General features: G+C 41.5%; 1 protein-coding gene and 1 long non-coding RNA gene across 2 annotated transcripts; both read right to left on the bottom strand.

Moving 5' to 3' along the window:
- Window positions 1–6,128: 6,128 nt before the first annotated feature.
- Window positions 6,129–9,504, bottom strand: LOC124006200 (hyaluronan synthase 1-like). The gene is made up of 4 exons (XM_046316044.1): window positions 8,809–9,504; window positions 8,324–8,549; window positions 8,007–8,139; window positions 6,129–7,890 (listed from the first exon to the last, which is right to left on the bottom strand). Exons 1-4 carry the CDS (start codon window positions 9,499–9,501, stop codon window positions 7,215–7,217), a joined length of 1,728 nt encoding a protein of 575 aa, XP_046172000.1. The 5' UTR covers window positions 9,502–9,504; the 3' UTR covers window positions 6,129–7,214.
- A 2,660-nt stretch (window positions 9,505–12,164) lies between these two features.
- LOC124005069 lies at window positions 12,165–13,230 on the bottom strand. The gene is made up of 3 exons (XR_006833558.1): window positions 13,087–13,230; window positions 12,595–12,911; window positions 12,165–12,518 (listed from the first exon to the last, which is right to left on the bottom strand). It is a non-coding gene; the product is annotated as an uncharacterized LOC124005069 (long non-coding RNA).
- Between the last annotated feature and the right edge of the window lie 7,764 nt (window positions 13,231–20,994).

Here is a 20,994-nt window from a genome sequence, read left to right as displayed (position 1 = left end):
TGTTCATTAATTGTTTATGGTTCATTGAACGAGCATGGGAAACAGTGTTTAAACCCTTTAAAATGAAGATCTGTGAAGTTATTTGGATGTTTACAAATTATCTTTGAAAGACAGGGCCCTGGAAAAGGGCTGTTTCTTTTTTGCTGAGTTTGTTATTAAGGGAATGCATTTATTCATTTACACACTTTTTTGCTACACAAAGAGCAATCTTAGTAAATGTTCCATGACAGATTTGAACCAGTCGTTTAACCAGTTGATAATGCTGTTGTCGTTTTCATTTAACCAGTTGATAATGCTGTTGTAGTGTTCATTTAACCAGTTGATAAGGCTGTTGTCGTGTTCATTTAACCAGTTGATAATGCTGTTGTAGTGTTCATTTAACCAGTTGATAATGCTGTTGTCGTGTTCATTTAACCAGTTGATAATGCTGTTGTAGTGTTCATTTAACCAGTTGATAATGCTGTGGAGTGTTCATTTAACCAGTTGATAATGCTGTTGTCGTGTTCATTTAACCAGTTGATAAGGCTGTTGTCGTGTTCATTTAACCAGTTGATAATGCTTTTGTCGTGTTCATTTAACCAGTTGATAATGCTGTTGTAGTGTTCATTTAACCAGTTGATAATGCTGTTGTCGTGTTCATTTAACCAGTTGATAAGGCTGTTGTCGTGTTCATTTAACCAGTTGATATGGCTGTTGTCGTGTTCATTTAACCAGTTGATAATGCTGTTGTCGTGTTCATTTAACCAGTTGATAAGGCTGTTGTCGTGTTCATTTAACCAGTTGATAAGCCTGTTGTCGTGTTCATTTAACCAGTTGATAAGGCTGTTGTCGTGTTCATTTAACCAGTTGATAATGCTGTTGTCGTGTTCATTTAACCAGTTGATAATGCTGTTGTCGTGTTCATTTAACCAGTTGATAACGCTGTTGTCATGTTCATTTAACCAGTTGATAATGCTGTTGTAGTGTTCATTTAACCAGTTGATAATGCTGTTGTCGTGTTCATTTAACCAGTTGATAAGGCTGTTGTCGTGTTCATTTAACCAGTTGATAATGCTGTTGTCGTGTTCATTTAACCAGTTGATAAGGCTGTTGTCGTGTTCATTTAACCAGTTGATAAGCCTGTTGTCGTGTTCATTTAACCAGTTGATAAGGCTGTTGTCGTGTTCATTTAACCAGTTGATAATGCTGTTGTCGTGTTCATTTAACCAGTTGATAATGCTGTTGTCGTGTTCATTTAACCAGTTGATAACGCTGTTGTCATGTTCATTTAACCAGTTGATAATGCTGTTGTAGTGTTCATTTAACCAGTTGATAATGCTGTTGTCGTGTTCATTTAACCAGTTGATAAGGCTGTTGTCGTGTTCATTTAACCAGTTGATAATGCTGTTGTCGTGTTCATTTAACCAGTTGATAATGCTGTTGTCGTGTTCATTTAACCAGTTGATAATGCTGTTGTCGTGTTCAGTTAACCAGTTGATAATGCTGGTGTCGTGTTCATTTAACCAGTTGATAATGCTGTTGTCGTGTTCATTTAACCACTTGATAATGCTGTTGTAGTGTTCATTTAACCAGTTGATAATGCTGTTGTCGTGTTCATTTAACCAGTTGATAATGCTGTTGTAGTGTTCATTTAACCAGTTGATAATGCTGTTGTCATGTTCATTTAACCAGTTGATAATGCTGTTGTCGTGTTCATTTAACCAGTTGATAATGCTGTTGTCGTGTTCATTTAACCAGTTGATAATGCTTTTGTCGTGTTCATTTAACCAGTTGATAATGCTGCTGTCGTGTTCATTTAACCAGTTGATAATGCCGTTGTCGTGTTCATTTAACCAGTTGATAATGCTGTTGTCATGTTCATTTAACCAGTTGATAATGCTGTTGTCGTGTTCAGTTAACCAGTTGATAATGCTGGTGTCGTGTTCATTTAACCAGTTGATAATGCTGTTGTCGTGTTCAGTTAACCAGTTGATAATGCTGTTGTCATGTTCATTTAACCAGTTGATAATGCTGTTGTCGTGTTCAGTTAACCAGTTGATAATGCTGTTGTCATGTTCATTTAACCAGTTGATAATGCTGTTGTCGTGTTCATTTAACCAGTTGATAATGCTGTTGTCGTGTTCATTTAACCAGTTGATAATGCTGTTGTCATGTTCATTTAACCAGTTGATAATGCTGTTGTCGTGTTCATTTAACCAGTTGATAATGCTGTTGTCGTGTTCATTTAACCAGTTGATAATGCTGTTGTCGTGTTCATTTAACCAGTTGATAATGCTGTTGTCGTGTTCAGTTAACCAGTTGATAATGCTGTTGTCATGTTCATTTAACCAGTTGATAATGCTGTTGTCGTGTTCAGTTAACCAGTTGATAATGCTGTTGTCATGTTCATTTAACAAGTTGATAATGCTGTTGTCATGTTCATTTAACCAGTTGATAATGCTGTTGTAGTGTTCATGTAACAGGTTGATAATGCTGTTGTCGTTTTCATTTAACCAGTTGATAATGCTGTTGTAGTGTTCATGTAACAGGTTGATAATGCTGTTGTCGTGTTCATTTAACCAGTTGATAATGCTGTTGTCGTGTTCATTTAACCAGTTGATAATACTGTTGTCGTGTTCATTTAACCAGTTGATAATGCTGTTGTCGTGTTCAGTTAACCAGTTGATAATGCTGTTGTCATGTTCATTTAACCAGTTGATAACGCTGTTGTCGTGTTCATTCAACCAGTTGATAAGCCTGTTGTCGTGTTCATTTAACTGGTTGATAATGCTGTTGTCTTGTTCATTCAACCAGTTGATAAGCCTGTTGTCGTGTTCATTTAACTGGTTGATAATGCTGTTGTCTTGTTCATTCAACCAGTTGATAATGCTGTTGTAGTGTTCATTTAACCAGTTGATAATGCTGTTGTCGTGTTCATTCAACCAGTTGATAAGCCTGTTGTCGTGTTCATTTAACCAGTTGATAAGCCTGTTGTCGTGTTCATTTAACTGGTTGATAATGCTGTTGTCGTTTTCATTCAACCAGTTGATAAGCCTGTTGTCGTGTTCATTTAACTGGTTGATAATGCTGTTGTCGTTTTCATTTAACCAGTTGATAATGCTGTTGTAGTGTTCATGTAACAGGTTGATAATGCTGCTGTCTTGTTCATTTAACCAGTTGATAATGCTGTTGTCGTGTTCATTTAACCAGTTGATAATGCTGTTGTAGTGTTCATGTAACAGGTTGATAATGCTGTTGTGGTTTTATTTGACCAGTTGATAATGCTGTTGTAATGCTCATTTAACCTATTGATAATGCTGTTGTCGTGTTCATTTAACCAGTTGATAATGCTGTTGTCGTGTTCATTTAACCAATTGATAATACTGTTGTAGTGTTCATTTAACCAGTTGATAATGCTGTTGTCGTGTTCATTTAACCAGTTGATAATGCTGTTGTCGTGTTCATTTAACCAGTTGATAATGCTGTTGTAATGCTCATTTAACCAATTGATAATGCTGTTGTAATGCTCATTTAACCATTTGATAATGCTGTTGTCGTGTTCATTTAACCAGTTGATAATGCTGTTGTAATGCTCATTTAACCAATTGATAATGCTGTTGTCGTGTTCATTTAACCAGTTGATAATGCTGTTGTAATGCTCATTTAACCAGTTGATAATGCTGTTGTAATGCTCATTTAACCAGTTGATAATGCTGTTGTAATGCTCATTTAACCAATTGATAATGCTGTTGTAATGCTCATTTAACCAGTTGATAATGCTGTTGTAATGCTCATTTAACCAATTGATAATGCTGTTGTCGTGTTCATTTAACCAGTTGATAAGCCTGTTGTCGTGTTCATTTAACTGGTTGATAATGCTGTTGTCGTGTTCATTTAACCAGTTGATAATGCTGTTGTCGTGTTCATTTAACCAGTTGATTATGCTGTTGTCGTGTTCATTTAACCAGTTGATAAGCCTGTTGTCGTGTTCATTTAACTGGTTGATAATGCTGTTGTCGTTTTCATTTAACTAGTTGATAATGCTGTTGTAGTGTTCATGTAACAGGTTGATAATGCTGCTGTCTTGTTCATTTAACCAGTTGATAATGCTGTTGTCGTGTTCATGTAACAGGTTGATAATGCTGTTGTAGTGTTCATGTAACAGGTTGATAATGCTGTTGTCGTGTTCATTTAACCAGTTGATAATGCTGTTGTCGTGTTCATGTAACAGGTTGATAATGCTGCTGTCTTGTTCATTTAACCAGTTGATAATGCTGTTGTCGTGTTCATTTAACCAGTTGATAATAGTGTTGTCGTGTTCATTTAACTGGTTGATAATGCTGTTGTCGTGTTCATTTAACCAGTTGATAATGCTGTTGTCGTGTTCATTTAACCAGTTGATAATGCTGTTGTCGTGTTCATTTAACCAGTTGATAAGCCTGTTGTCGTGTTCATTTAACTGGTTGATAATGCTGTTGTCGTTTTCATTTAACTAGTTGATAATGCTGTTGTAATGCTCATTTAACCAATTGATAATGCTGTTGTAATGCTCATTTAACCAATTGATAATGCTGTTGTAATGCTCATTTAACCAGTTGATAATGCTGTTGTAATGCTCATTTAACCAATTGATAATGCTGTTGTCGTGTTCATTTAACCAGTTGATAAGCCTGTTGTCGTGTTCATTTAACTGGTTGATAATGCTGTTGTCGTGTTCATTTAACCAGTTGATAATGCTGTTGTCGTGTTCATTTAACCAGTTGATAATGCTGTTGTCGTGTTCATTTAACCAGTTGATAATGCTGTTGTCGTGTTCATTTAACCAGTTGATAAGCCTGTTGTCGTGTTCATGTAACAGGTTGATAATGCTGTTGTGGTTTTATTTGACCAGTTGATAATGCTGTTGTAATGCTCATTTAACCAATTGATAATGCTGTTGTTGTGTTCATTTAACCAGTTGATAATACTGTTATAGTGCTCATTTCGGTCCGTTGCACATCTATAAATGAAAGACCTCTAATCAGTCAAGAACAATCATCATTGTCAGAGCAATATATCTGTTTATTAACATTTTGATAACATCACAAGGTATTCACTTATAGAATTGCTTGTGATCTTTAAAGTTAGCTCTGACACGTTTGTTCAGCTTATTATAATTGGGAAGGGGATACCTAGTCAGTTGAACAACTGAAAGGATTCAACTGAAATTTGTCTTCCACATTTAACCCAAACCCTCTAAATCAGAGATGTGCGGGGGACTGCCTATAATTGACGTCCACGTCACCAGTTGTTGGGGTTTAACTGCCTTGTTCATGGACAGATCGGCAGATGTTTCAACCTTGCCGGTTCAGCGATTTGAACCAGTGACCTTTCGGTTACTGGCCCAACACTCTTAACCGCTAGGCTACCTGCTGCCCCCAGCATGATGCTTCACACAGCTAATATGTTCTCTGCAAGACAGGCTCTTTAACGCTCTGTTAGTGTTACATAGCAGCATTTAAAAACAAATGGGTGTCACTTACACAATTAGTATATACAGTAATTAACTGTTTTCAGCCTCTTTTAGAATTTCCACCCACCCAGACCTGTCATAAAAGTGTTTGTATGGAACAGAAACAGCAACAAAGACTCTCCTCCCTCTACCAGTCAAATGAAACCAATGCAAAGCAACTGGCCCTCTAACTGCCCTGAGAGGTCAGAAATGTTGATTCTACATCAGTAATTATACCTCTTGATGAGCAACGATGACCCTCCTGATGATAGATGTCTCTAACAGAACCTCTCATTTCTCAGATTATCATGCGTTGCACAATGGAAATGTCACGTCTTTCCTACAGTCAACAGAAGCATTAGTGGATAGTACATCATGCAGACGTTCCATTGCAAGCTAGGGGCCAGTATTAGGGGCTACAGTAAAGGAATAAATGGTAGATTATGGGTTATAGAAATGTTTGGAATTACTCTTCCCTATCAACTGTCAGGGAAATCAGGGGTATAGTTAGCATTAATAGTGGAGTCAGATGAAGCAACCGCCAAGACACTGATTTCAAACTCCTAGATTGATAGGATCATTGAGAGATGGGTGTGGTAACCAAAACAATCCCTCCTCAACAAATCAACAGTAGGTTACTGTACTTCATTTTCCTCACAAAATACTTCATTTTTATTTTCTCATTTTTATCAAATTCCCAAAACATACATACATTCATTCACATTTGCAAAATAATATGATAAAGGAAATCAATCACATACAATGAAAAATGTGCATAAATAATCTATACCGATGTGCTCAGTCAGTTCAGTTCAAACCGAGCCAGGTGCATCTCTCATGTCTATACTCAACATGACAGCAGAACCATTGTCCGTCTATCTCACAGGGCTTCACAACGCATCCCTGGGAGTGGACATCACATGTATGAATGTCTGATTGTCTTCCTACGGAGTCTGTCATTATTATTTACACTGAAATAAATAGCTTCACTTAGAACCAACCACAAGACATTTTGCTAGTTTGCTTCCAAGGTAATGTTTTTAAAAAAAGATGTGATTAAAATCCAGACCAATTTCCAGTGCATTATTGAGAGAAGTATATTTAAAAACAAAGAAAAGCTACTATGTCAGATATAGTATTTTTGTTGTGTAAGGCACATGTCAAGTCATATACAGCGTGATCTAATAACAGTTCAATCATGTTGTGCTCAAGAGACATTACAAATCCGTATATTAAATCAATGTAACACTTGGTTCGTTAGGCAGTCAGTAGAAATAAGCAACAGCAAATCAAGGGCCATCTAGAACAGATTATTAGTCTTGTCATCAACTGCTGAGAGGACTCCTGAGAGGTGTACTATATTACTTCCATATACAGTTTTTGTTATAAAGTATGTGTAAAGACAACTGAATGTCAAATATTCACTCTCTTAACAACTAACAACTCCTTTCTCCATCTTCAGTAGCACGGCAAACTGTAGTTATCACCGATATATTCTCATCTTTGACACTATTCTGGATAAAGCTTCCCAGAGTCTAGGTAATTGTTCTCATATACTGTACAGTACATTATATACATTTACATATTCTCTGGTTCAGTTGATTTAGCAGCTGTTTGAAGTTTATATGTTCACAAACAGCTACTGTACTGCAAGATCAAATAAATAAATGAAAAATCTTTGATGTACAAAATACTAAATAAATACTAAATATCCAGTTTTTTCCCCTTGTATAGAAAACTATCCCTATACGCTTACGTCATAACTTTGAGAGCGTTTCCTACACAGCCTGCGGAACCACACCCAGTAGAGGAAGATCATGAGGAACCAGTAGCAGACGTACGCCACACAGCCGTAGATCAGAAACCTGGTCTCTAGGACCTTAGCCGGCGTGAACCAGCCCTTCTGGCTCTCCTTGTAGATGGTGTAGCAGGACCCGCCCAGCAAGATGGCCGCCCACACCGACAGAGGCAGCAGGGGGATGTAGTTCCCAACCATCTTGCGGCGGCCTGACGTGCCCCAGCTGCTCTTGTTCATAGTGATGATGGCAAAGTACTTGGCGGGCAGCAGGCTGGTCATGTAGAGGGCAGAGTAGAGAGACATGAACACCATGACCAGGTCACGGCGCAGGATGCAGGCATAGGCTGCTTTGATCAGGCCGATGAGCTGGATGCAGCAGAGGACCCAGAGGATGTCCCACAGGGTGCCTGTCCAGAACAGCTGGATGATGGTGGCCGTGACGAAGAAGGGGAAGACACCAGAGACGATGGACTCGTAGGTCATCCACAGGTGGTGCTTGTGCCACCACATGGCGTTGTAGAGCCACTCGCGGAAGTAAGACTTGGTCCAGCGTGTCTGCTGGTTGAGCCACCGGAGGAACTGGCCTGGCGTCTCCGTGTAACACTTGGAGCGGGCCGTGTATCTGAGAGCAGAGGATGGATGATGATGAATGAGTCTATTATCATCTTATCTCCAGTAAAGTGTTGTGATTCAGTTTATTTGTGTATGAGGAGTATTTGTGAAGAAATGTATACTCACTTGGTGGCATAGCCCATGCTGAGCATGCGGTTAGTGAGATGTCTGTCATCCCCAAATGTACAGTGAGTCCCCAGAAACTTCTGGTTGTACCAGGACTCCAAGAACTGCTGGAGGAGGTCATTCCTGTACAGACCTGAGGATGAAACCAAATCTATGTTATAGTACTGCAGTGTACATGCATTTACATTCAAATTGTATCACAGTTATGTTACTGAATACAACTAACATAATATTACACAACTCCCAGTAACATAAACAAGAGAAGCAAGGTTATGACTCATGTTTATCGCGGTCACAGGAAAGTGTCATTTCCTTACCCAGGGGGCCGCTGATGCAGGAGACACAGTTGAAGAAGGACTGGCAGGACCTCTCGATGTTAAACGCCATCCAGTAGCGCAGGCTGCTCATGAAGCTGATGTAGGATTCCTTGAGGTTGAGGATCATCACGTCTCCTCCCACCGCCCCGTACTTCTGGTTGCTCTCCAGAACCTTACACAGCTCCACCGTAGCCAGGGGGTCTAGCTTGGTGTCAGAGTCACACACCTGGAGAAGAGAGAGGGAGAAGCAGAGAGAAACAGAGAGAGAGAGGGAGAAACAGAGAGAAACAGAGAAACAGAGAAACAGAGAGAGAGAGCGAGAGAGAGCGAGAGAGAGACATTATTATTAACATGAACTATTAACAATTATTAACATTATAGGACAAGAAACAGAATGAAGATACTGTGTGCTCTGATCCAAGGTGTTTAAAAAAAATGAAATACAGTATTTCCCTAATGTCAAGAGATGTAAATCAACTCCTCACCTGTATGTAGTCCACCGACTGTCCCAGTGCCTTGAACGCTGTGTACATCACCTCCCTCTTTCCACCCCACTTCTGCATGATGCACACACACCTCCTGCTGTTGATCAGATCCTCCACCTCCCTCCTCTGGGGGTCCTCTCCCAGCCCACAACTAGCGTCCCCAGCGGGGCCTATCACCTCGAGGATTCCCGCCTTCTGGGTCTGGGTGGGGTCCCATGTGTGGTAGTTATTCCTCCACACGTAACAGCCAGGGTCCTGGTCTACAAACACCTCCCTAAACATCTCCAGCATGTAGATGTCGTCCTCCGAGTTCCCATCCACCACCATTATGACCCGCAGCAGCTCTGGAGGGTACTTGAGGGCCCGAATGGAGTTGAGGCACTCGCGCAGGTATTCTGGGTCCTCCTGGTAGGCTGAGATAGTGAAGCCAATGGTCTTGGTGAAGGTGCAGGCCTTGCTCCGGGCCCTCATGCGACGGTGCTCCACGAAGGCAAACAGGCTCTGGACCAGGACATGGATCCCCAGCAGGAGGCCGTAGAAGCCGAAGGAGATGATGCCATATGGGGAGGTGGCCAGCTGGAAGCCCTGGACATAGGCCCACACCATCACCCCCAGCACCACCAGGGCAAAGAGGAATGTCAGGATGGCACGGACTATCAAGCCCACCTGCCTTAGTAATAGTTTCAGTTCCATTTTTCCCCCTTTACCTGTTGTCAATCAAGGAAGATGAACATTTAAGATAAATACATTGGAAGAGGAACAAATACGTCTAAATTAAAGATAATATTTAATTTCTTGAATTAAGTGAATTGATTGATTGAATTAGACTCCTGAAAATACAACTGAACGTTACAGGACTACATGTAATAAAGGCTGTAAAAAGGCTATACATTATTTCAAGTATTATTACATCAACAATACCGTGTCTACAAAATGTATTTGATTTGAACAATTAGGATATAGCTTATTACAAGATAGAAAAACATTAAATATCAATCTTCAAAAGGCATCATAAAGAAGTTACCTTGTTTCTTTGTGACGTAGCCAATGTACCGCAAAACGAAACTGTATTTCTAATGGTAAAAAAAACTAAAAACATATTTGGATAAAACATGTATAGCTTTACCTGACTTTCGTGCCAAATTACTGCACTCTTGAAATGCCCTTTCCTCTCCGTCTCCTACTCCCACTCTACTCTGCAATTTGCGTGAAGTTGGATTACTTTATAAACTTGAGAAGCACGTTTACTCCAGATGCTGCCAGATGTGAGCGCACATATAGTGGCCCAAAGCAAAGCATCATAGGTATAACGCCCTTAATACTGGGCTTGTGAGTCAGCACGTGCTGCGTCAAAGTAGAAAGGAGGTCCATAGTGAATTCGCCAAATATAAATCAACGGGGATTAGTTTTACTTCGGTAAAAGTAGTTACGTGCGTAAATGTTAAATATTTGTTTTAGGTTATCTATTTGTTTTGTCGACAAAAGAAGATATATCTTGATCAATTATAGGCTACTTATTTACAGTTCTGTAGTTCCATTTGGTCACATTTTAGAATACAGGCATTTAGATATTATTCACTTGACTATTGGATAGAATAGAGTAGAATAAAATATATCCTACTAAATTCTTCCCATAGGCCACTTGTGGCATTTGGATTCGACAATAAATACATAACAGCACAATTCACATATGACACAAACCCCTTATACAAGATCAACCAAAAGTGTGGGAAATATGACTACCCTCATCTTCATCATACATTTCCTTTGAGGAATATTGCTGCCTTGTCACTACCATGATCTGTCAAGAGGTTGAATGATGCCCTCTGGTGGCAAAATAATAACCCTGCATCCTCTCTCTTGTACTGAACACGTTTAGACAATTCCAGTCACAAGGCTAACAAATAAATGTATATCCACCACCACACATGAATGGTGCATAGAGATGGGCACATCAAGCAGTGTTTAAGACCATATGACCATATCTTATCTCATGGATCAACCTGAGGGTCTGTGTTTTGGTTCAGTGACAGTGTAACATGACAATATATAACTGTCTCAGTCATACATATTCATTGGAAAAGAGGCTGAATATACTACAGTAAAACCCTGGGAGTATTTGACATTGCTTTGTTTCCCAAATGGTGGGTCGGGGAACTCGTGCCCCATGGTCAATCACCACTAACTCCGCTTGGGTTGCAGACTCCCAAAATATTGGTTTTATTTGTGGTTTTGCAAGGGTCACAAGAAAACACCAACAGCCTCAGAGAGCAAATAACTTGGGAACCACTACCATATTGATGACCTCGAAAGACCTAGCTGCAGTGGTGTATAAAGTACCTAATTGTCATACTTGAGTCAAAGTAAAGATACAGTACCTTTAAATAAAATAATGACTTAAGTAAAAGTGAACGTCACCCAGTAAAATACTACTTGAGTTAGTCTAAAAGTATTTGGTTTTAAATATACTTTAGTATCAAAAGTCAATTTAATTGCTAAAATATACTTAAGTATCAAAAGACAAAGTATGAATCATTTCAAATTCCTTATATTAAGCAAACAAGACATGATATTTTATTTACGGATAGCCAGGAGCACACTACAACACTCATTTACAAACGAAGCATTTGTGTTTAGCCAGACCAGAGGCAGTAGGGATGACCAGGGATGTTCTCTTGATAAGTGCTTGAAATGGACCATGTTCCTGTCCTGCTACGCATTAAAAATGTAACAAGTACTTTTGGGTGTCAGGGAAAATGAAATGAAATGGAGTAAAAAGTTACTTCTTTTCTTTAGGAATGTGGTGGAACATAAAAGTTGAATAGTTGAAAAATATAAATACTAATGTAAAGTACAGATATCCAAAACAATGACTTAGTTTTTTCCAACTGCTTACACACATTTTTAAAACTGTCTCCTTTTTTCAAAACTCTACACACAATTGCCAAAACTGCACACACAAAATGTAAAATGCCTCACATCTCCTTCAAAATGTAACACTGCATTCAAAATGCCATAAACACATGTCAGACTGAAGCATTTGCATCAAATGGCAAACACTGCTTTCATAATAGTACATTTTTGGATATACCTTGTAAACACTGTTGTTCTAAATCTAAAGCTCTTTGGTCTTTCATAGGCTTATATCTACATTTTATTACAATGTTCTACAGTGAAAGTAATCTGCTGAGAGGGGTAACAAGTATACTGTAAACACCAATGCAATGTAGAAACAGAAAATATTTATTAGGCCAAACATTACTGTTGTATACAGTAGCATACAACAAAACCATAAACATATGTAAACCAAAAGTATATTCTTTAGAATACAGTAAAGAACACAATTGTGTGTGTGGGGTCCCGGGGGGGGGGGGGCGGGCCAAGAATTGGTGGTAAAACCACAAATCTAGCAGGCTCCTGATCTGGATCAGGGACAAGCATTGTGTAAATTGCATCCAGAAAAGTGAGCATATGGCCGGTGTTGTACGGACCCAGTGTGGCATTGTGATGGAGGACCCCGTTTTGAGTGATGGCAGCACACATGGTTACATTACCCCCACGCTGTCCAGGGACATTGGTAATTGCCCTCTGTCCTATTACATTTCTTCCGCGGCGCCTGGTTTTGGTGAGGTTGAAGCCAACCTCATCCACATAAATAAATTAATGGCGAATTCATGGCGAATTACATGGGCATCCAGCTCCAATACTCTCTGTAACAGACAAAATAATATACAGATGAGTAAATAGTTTATGTCTGAAGTACTGGAAGTAGTGTTGCATACATACCTCTACAAAGTCATGTCACATATTCTTGACTGTCAGAGTTTCTCTTGGCACATTGTAAAGTTGTTTCATCGTCACTCGGTGCCGTTGGAGGATGTGTTGTATGGTCGACAGGCTTACAGCATTGAGGTTGTTAAATATGGTGTCATTATTCAAGATATGCTCTCCTATCTCTCAAATCCTAATTGCATTGTTGGACAAAACCATATGTATAATTGCAGTCTCTTGTACATCTGTAATCAAGCGTCCTCGTCCTCCATGATGTCTTTGCCTTTCCACTCTGTACAGAACTCAAACACAGTATGTGTTCAGCATAGGAACTGTGAACAATGTACAAAATAAATGTAGTACAGCATGATAACCAACCTCATTCATTCAATGCAGTGCAGTAAATGGATGGCTTAGAGTTACAAATGTTCATGCAATACTATGCAGTCATACGTATTTTACAGTACATTACTGTAATGCTAAAATAGTCATTAGATAGTTGCATACCTGTTCTCATTTCTGAATGTTTGAATTATGGACACCACTGTAAATCGACTCAAGTTGGGCTGGACTCTCAGTCCAGCCTCTCTCATGGTCAAACCTTGGTTGATCACATGATCAACAAGTGTCTTTGCCCTCATCCTCATCCTCTTCTTCCTCTTCCTCTTCCTCTTCCTCTCCCTCATACTCCTCTTGCTCTCTGTCCATTGTTGGCATCCATTGTTCAAAACAGGTCATCTAACCCTTGACCTATTTATAGGCCTATACTACAGTAAAGCAGTGATTGGTTAGTGATCAGTTAAGCTATTAGTGTTTGCACATGTGAGGAGTGTGTGTGTGACCTGGTGAATAAGTGTAGCATTTTGATTGGTTGTGTTTGGAAAAGGAAAGCAAGTCACTTCCTGTTTGATTTTTGTGTTTTAGGTAGAGATTTGTGTGTAGTGTTTTGAAAAAAGTGTTTTATCCAATTGACAACTGAGTGAAAGGCTGAGAAATAGCTTATGGCTTTGGATATTTGGTGTGTAGTTTTGCACTTTGAGTGGGAGGTTTCAAAAATCGTGTGACATGAAAAGATTTTGTGTGTAAGCAGTTGGAAAAAACTGTAAGTACTTTACACCACTGCCTAGCTGTCCATTCTACTTTATTTACCCTGACTACATCTTTAGGGACATAGAAATGTTTTTTATTTATTTTTTATTTCACCTTTATTTAACCAGGTAGGCTAGTTGAGAACAGGTTCTCATTTGCAACTGCGACCTGGCCAAGATAAAGCATAGCAGTGTGAACAGACAACACAGAGTTACACATGGAGTAAACAATTAACAAGTCAATAACACAGTAGAGAAAAAAGGGGAGTCTATATACAATGTGTGCAAAAGACATAGAAATGTGTTGTCGAGATCGTTGAAGGCCCACACCCATAGCCACCGGCACTATTGTGAATGAATCCACACGCCTCAGGTCAGACCCAAATAGAATGCCTCCGGCCACAGGGCCAACAGAACCCTTGGCATGGTCACTATGATGTCATGGTGAAGGGTGTGGTACTTGGGGTATTTTGGATGGTGGGTGGACTTGACAAACCTGGGTAGTCTACTGTATTGTGAGAATATTCCCACACTGGAAGACTGACTAAGACCATAGTCTAAATGGAATATGTATTCTTTGCTTCTCTTTGCTAGACATGATTTAGTCATGTTTTTTGATGATCGCTTAAGATTGATCACTGTATAGCCAGCAGAGGGAGCCAAGTGTTCCATTTTTAACCCTCTAGCTAGCGCCTTCACAATAGCTCAAATTCTGATCTGACTTTTTCAAATCCCCTCATACGAAGTCAACCCTAACAAAGACCACGCGATAAACCATTCAATAAACAGACACACTTTATTTGATATTGTCAGTTGAAATGGTTAATTCCATGACATCAGGACCAGCCTTTGCTACTTAGCCAGATGTAATGGTGTTTTGGATCCATGACACGTAGTTGCAGACTTCTGTGTAGACGCCAGGCTTCTTCCTGAGAGCACAGCCATGACCCCAGGACACAAGGGGGGGTGGAGAGAGAGAGAGAGAGGGAGAGAGAGAGAGAGAGAGAAAGACAGAGAGAGAGAGGGAGAGAGGGAGAGAGAGAGAAAGACAGAGAGAGAGAGAGAGAGAGAGAGAGAGAGAGAGAGAGAGAGAGAGAGAGAGAGAGAGAGAGAGAGAGAGAGAGAGAGAGAGAGAGAGACAGACAGACAGACAGACAGACAGACAGACAGAGAGAGAGAGAGAGAGAGAGAGAGAGAGAGAGAGAGAGAGAGAGAGAGAGAGAGAGAGAGAGAGAGAGAGAGAGAGAGAGAGAGAGAGAGAGAGAGAGAGAGAGAGAGAGAGAGAGAGAGAGAGAGAGAGAGAGAGAGAGAGAGAGAGAGAGAGAGAGAGAGAGAGAGAGAGAGAGAGAAAATTGGAAAACACTAAACAAACAACAACACGAAGAATTATCTATCCAAAATGGAGGTGTATGGGTAAAGCACTTCTCCAATCTTTTTGGCTCTATAACAAAGAATAAAGAGCAAAAATATATACATGATCAAATACAGTTCTTAGAATCAACTATTAAAGACTACCAGAACCCACTGGATTCTCCAATTACATTGAATGAGTTACAGGACAAAATAAAAACCCTCCAAACCCCAAAAGGCCTGTGGTGTTGATGGTATCCTCAATGAAATGATAAAACATACAGACAACAAATTCCAATTGGCTATAGTAAAACTCTTTAACATCATCCTTAGCTCTGGCATCTTCCCCAATATTTGGAACCAAGGACTGATCACCCCAATCCACAAAAGTGGAGACAAATTTGACCCCAATAACTACCGTGGAATATGCGTCAACAGTAACCTTGGGAAAATCCTCTGCATTATCATTAACAGCAGACTCGTACATTTCCTCAATGAAAACAATGTACTGAGCAAATGTCAAATTGGCTTTTTACCAAATTACCGTACAACAGACCATGTATTCACCCTGCACACCCTAATTGACAACCAAACAAACCAAAACAAAGGCAAAGTCTTCTCATGCTTTGTTGATTTCAAAAAAGCCTTCGACTCAATTTGGCATGAGGGTCTGCTATACAAACTGATGATAAGTGGTGTTGGGGGCAAAACATATGACATTATAAAATCCATGTACACAAACAACAAGTGTTAAAATGGAGAAAAAACACAAATTTATTCACACAGGGTCGTGGGGTGAGACAGGGATGCAGCTTAAGCCCCACCCTCTTCAACATATATATCAACAAATTGGTGCGGGTACTAGAAAAGTCTGCAGCACCCGGCCTCACCCTACTAGAATCCGAAGTCAAATGTCTGCTGTTTGCTGATGATCTGGTGCTTCTGTCACCAACCAAGGAGGGCCTACAGCAGCACCTAGATCTTATGCACAGATTCTGTCAGACCTGGGCCCTGACAGTAAATCTCAGTAAGACCAAAATAATGGTGTTCCAAAAAAGGTCCAGTCACCCGTACCACAAATACAAATTCCATCTACACACTGTTGCCCTAGAGCACACAAAAAACTATACATACCTTGGCCTAAACATCAGCGCCACAGGTAACCTCCACAAAGCTGTGAACGATCTGAGAAACAAGGCAAGAAGGGCATTCTATGCCATCAAAAGGAACATAAATTTCAACATACCAAATAGTATTTGGCTAAAAATACTTGAATCAGTCATAGAGCCCATTGCCCTTTATGGTTGTGAGGTCTGGGGTCCGCTCACCAACCAAGACTTCACAAAATGGGACAAACACCAAATTGAGACTCTGCACACAGAATTCTGCAAAAATATCCTCCGTGTAGAACGTCGAACACCAAATAATGCATGCAGAGCAGAATTAGGCCGTTACCCACTAATTATCTAAATCCAGAAAAGAGCCATTAAATTCTATAACCACCTAAAAGGAAGCGATTCCCAAACCTTCCATAACAAAGCCATCACCTACAGAGAGATGAACCTGGAGAAGAGTCCCCTAAGCAAGCTGGTCCTGGGGCTCTGTTCACAGACACAAACACACCCTACAGAGCCCCAGGACAGCAGCACAATTAGACCCAACCAAATCATGAGAAAACAAAAAGATAATTACTTGACACATTGGAAAGAATTAACAAAAAAACAGAGCAAACTAGAATGCTATTTGGCCCTAAACAGAGAGTACACAGTGGCAGAATACCTGACCAATGTGACTGACCCAAAATTAAGAGAGAGGGAGAAAGAGACAGAGAGGGAGAGAGAGACAGAGAGGGAGAGAGAGAGACAGAGAGTGAGAGAGGGGGAGAGAGGGAGAGAGAGAGAGAGAGAGAGAGAGAGAGAGAGAGAGAGAGAGAGAGAGAGAGAGAGAGAGAGAGAGAGAGAGAGAGAGAGAGACAGACAGACAGACAGACAGACAGACAGACAGACAGAGACAGACAGAGGGAGAGAGAGAGAGAGAGAGAGAGAGAGAGAGAGAGAGAGAGAGAGAGAGAGAGAGAGAGAGAGACAGAGAGAGAGAGAGAGAGAGATACAGAGAGAGGGAGAGAGAGAGAGACAGAGAGAGAGAGAGAGAGAGAGAGAGAGAGAGAGAGAGAGAGAGAAAGAGACAGAGAGAGAGACAGAGAGAGAGAGAGACAGAGAGAGAGAGAGAGAGAGAGAGAGAGAGAGAGAGAGAGAGAGAGAGAGAGAGAGAGAGAGACAGAGAGAGAGTGAGTGAGGGAGAGAGACAGAGAGAGAGAGAGAGAGAGAGAGAGAGAGAGAGAGAGAGAGAGAGAGAGAGAGAGAGAGAGAGAGAGAGAGAGAGAGAGAGAGAGAGACAGAGAAACAAAGAAACAAACAATCAAACAAACTAACAAACTAACAAACTAACAAAGAAAGAAAGTGACAGACAGACAGAGGTGGGATAAGATGGGGAAGGTGATGGGAGAGATAAAGAAAGAGAGAGCGCAACAAGCCAGAGTGACAGGAACAAGATAGAGAGATTCAGTGACAGAGCAAGATGAAGAATGACAAGAAAAGATACAAATTGGTAAAAATTGTGAAGACAAGATGGTGAAATATGAAGTATAGTACAGATCTGTTATGTCAGTTAACTGGCATGAGTCCTTGCCTCCCTCCATGAAGCAAGCACAGATCATGTTCTCAGTCATCTGGAAGAAATAGACGTTCAGGCAGGTGTTATCAGTCCGGAGGGGGACCTCCACACACTGCAGTGTATTATGGTATCTCACTGGAACAGAACATTAAAGAAAAGACACAGACATGTAACAAGGCATTACGACTTTACATTTAAATAAATGGAAAACTTGAGATTTCTTAAGACTGTAAAAGTACCAATCACTCTAAAATAGCTGTTATCCTCAGCTGTTAACCGTTTATAACCAAGGCAGCATGGTACTGTACAGTACACATTGTCGAGTAGGAATCTGAAGTAAGCATTTCATTGGATGGTGTATACCATGTGTATCCCGTACATATGACTAATAAAACTTGAAACTTGAAACACACATTCCACTCACAGCCTTCACATAGCTGTTGAGGGTGGCAGGCGGGCTTAGCTTTATCAGCGTGATGTCACTATCCTGGGTACCGGAGTTGTCCGTCGGGCTCCTTTATGTTGTGCTCCCCCAGACGGACCTCCAATGGCAACCTGCAGCCCGAATAGAGATTATACTGTGATTGTTGGAGGGGAAAGAGGGTCCTGCACTGGGGGATTTGCTGTATGCTTGGTTTACCCATTTCATGCAAACAGTTCTACAACAGTTATGGTCTAAAATCTGAATGGACTTACATTTACATTTACATTTAAGTCATTTAGCAGACGCTCTTATCCAGAGTGACTTACAAATTGGTGCATTCACCTTATGACATCCAGTAGAACAGTCACTTTACAATAGTGCATCTAAATCTTAAAGGGGGGGGGGTGAGAAGGATTACTTATCCTATCCTAGGTATTCAAATCAAATCAAATCAAATCAAATCAAATCAAATTTTATTTGTCACATACACATGGTTAGCAGATGTTAATGCGAGTGTAGCGAAATGCTTGTGCTTCTAGTTCCGACAATGCAGTTGTCATGTTTGTCATTTATTATCATGTCTTGTCCCTGTGCTCCCCATTCTGTTCGTTTCCCTCTGCTGGTCTTATTGGGTTCTTTCCCTCTTTCTATCCCTCTCTCTCCCCTCCCCTCTCACTCTCTCGCTCTCTCTTCTCTCTATCGTTCCGTTCCTGCTCCCAGCTGTTCCTATTCCCTAATCATCATTTAGTCTTCCCACACCTGTTCCCGATCCTTTCCCCTGATTAGAGTCCCTATTTATTCCTTTGTGTTCCGTTCCTGTCCCGTCGGTTCCTTGTTTAGTATTCACCATGCTGTGATTGCGTTTCGCCCTGTCCTGTCGTGTTTTTGCTGTGATTGTGTATCGCCCTGTCCTGTCGTGTTTTTTGCCTTCATCAGATGCTGCGTGTGAGCAGGTGTCTCTGTCTACTACGGCCTGCGCCTACCCGGCGACCTGCAGTCTGTGGCCGCTTCTCCAGTTATTCCCCTCTACAGACTAGAGGATTTCTGTTATTCCCTGTTTGGACTTAAATAAACTCTGTTTCTGTTAAGTCGCTTTTGGGTCCTCTTTCACCTGCATGACAGAAGGAACCGACCAAGGAATGGACCCAGCGACTTCAGACGCTCGTTACACTGCCGTCGAGATCCAAGGAGCCATGCTCGGCAGACACGAGCAGGAATTGTCTGCTGCTCGCCATGCCGTGGAGAACCTGGCCGCTCAGGTTTCCGACCTCTCTGGACAGTTCCAGAGTCTACGTCTCGTGCCACCTGTTACTTCCTGGCCTTCCGAGCCTCCAGAACCTAGGGTTAATAACCCACCTTGCTACTCCGGGCAGCCCACTGAGTGCCGCTCCTTTCTCACGCAGTGTGAGATTGTGTTCTCTCTCCAACCCAACACATACTCTAGAGAGAGAGCTCGGGTTGCTTACGTCATTTCACTCCTTACTGGCCGGGCTCGAGAATGGGGCACAGCTATCTGGGAGGCAAGGGCTGATTGCTCTAACAAGTTCCAGAACTTTAAAGAGGAGATGATTCGGGTTTTTGACCGTTCAGTTTTTGGTAGGGAGGCTTCTAGGGCCCTGGCTTCCTTATGCCAAGGTGAACGGTCCATAACGGATTATTCTATTGAGTTTCGCACTCTTGCTGCCTCTAGTGAGTGGAACGAGCCGGCGCTGCTCGCTCGTTTTCTGGAGGGACTCCACGCAGTGGTTAAGGATGAGATTCTCTCCCGGGAGGTTCCTTCAGATGTGGACTCTTTGATTGCTCTCGCCATCCGCATAGAACGACGGGTAGATCTTCGTCACCGGGCTCGTGGAAGAGAGCTCGCATCAACGGTGTTTCCCTGCTCCGCATCGCAACCATCTCCCTCCTCTGGCTTTGAGACTGAGCCCATGCAGCTGGGAGGGATTCGCATCTCGACTAAGGAGAGGGAACGGAGGATCACCAACCGCCTGTGCCTCTATTGCGGAGTTGCTGGACATTTTGTTAATTCATGTCCAGTAAGAGGCCAGAGCCCATCAGTAAGCGGAGGGCTACTGGTGAGCGCTACTACTCAGGTCGCTTCATCTAGATCTTGTACTACTATGTCGGTCCATCTACGCTGGACCGGTTCGGGTGCTACATGCAGTGCCTTGATTGACTCTGGGGCTGAGGGTTGTTTCATGGACGAAGCATGGGTTCGGAAACATAACATTCCTTTCAGACCGTTAGACAAGCCTACGCCCATGTTTGCCTTAGATGGTAGTCATCTTCCCAGTATCAAATTTGAGACACTACCTTTAACTCTCACAGTATCTGGTAACCACAGTGAGACTATTTCTTTTTGATTTTCCGTTCACCGTTTACACCTGTTGTTTTGGGTCATCCCTGGCTAGTATGTCATAATCCTTCTATTAATTGGTCTAGTAATTCTATCCTATCCTGGAACGTTTCTTGTCATGTGAAGTGTTTAATGTCTGCCATCCCTCCCGTTTCTTCTGTCCCTACTTCTCAGGAGGAACCTGGCGATTTGACAGGAGTGCCGGAGGAATATCATGATCTGCGCACGGTCTTCAGTCGGTCCCGAGCCAACTCCCTTCCTCCTCACCGGTCGTATGATTGTAGTATTGATCTCCTTCCGGGGACCACTCCTCCTCGAGGTAGACTATACTCTCTGTCGGCTCCCGAACGTAAGGCTCTCGAGGATTATTTGTCTGTGTCTCTTGACGCCGGTACCATAGTGCCTTCTTCTTCTCCGGCCGGGCGGGGTTCTTTTTGTTAAGAAGAAGGACGGTACTCTGCGCCCCTGCGTGGATTATCGAGGCTGAATGACATAACGGTTAAGAATCGTTATCCGCTTCCCCT

The sequence above is a fragment of the Oncorhynchus gorbuscha genome, linkage group LG19 (genome assembly GCF_021184085.1).
Source record: "Oncorhynchus gorbuscha isolate QuinsamMale2020 ecotype Even-year linkage group LG19, OgorEven_v1.0, whole genome shotgun sequence".
NCBI classification, from domain to species: domain Eukaryota; kingdom Metazoa; phylum Chordata; class Actinopteri; order Salmoniformes; family Salmonidae; genus Oncorhynchus; species Oncorhynchus gorbuscha.
Note: the sequence above shows the minus strand (reverse complement) of the source record. Positions and strands in the feature narration are given on the sequence as shown.

Bases quoted from the DNA above. Each gene is read 5' to 3' on its own strand.
- LOC124006200 (XM_046316044.1), bottom strand. From the start codon at position 9,501: ATGGAACTGAAACTATTACTAAGGCAGGTGGGCTTGATAGTCCGTGCC. The intron at 8,550-8,808 runs GTGAGGAGTTGA...TCTCTTCTCCAG, and splicing joins AGTCGGTGGACTACATACAG to GTGTGTGACTCTGACACCAA. The intron at 7,891-8,006 runs GTGAGTATACAT...CTCTGCTCTCAG, and splicing joins AGCATGGGCTATGCCACCAA to ATACACGGCCCGCTCCAAGT.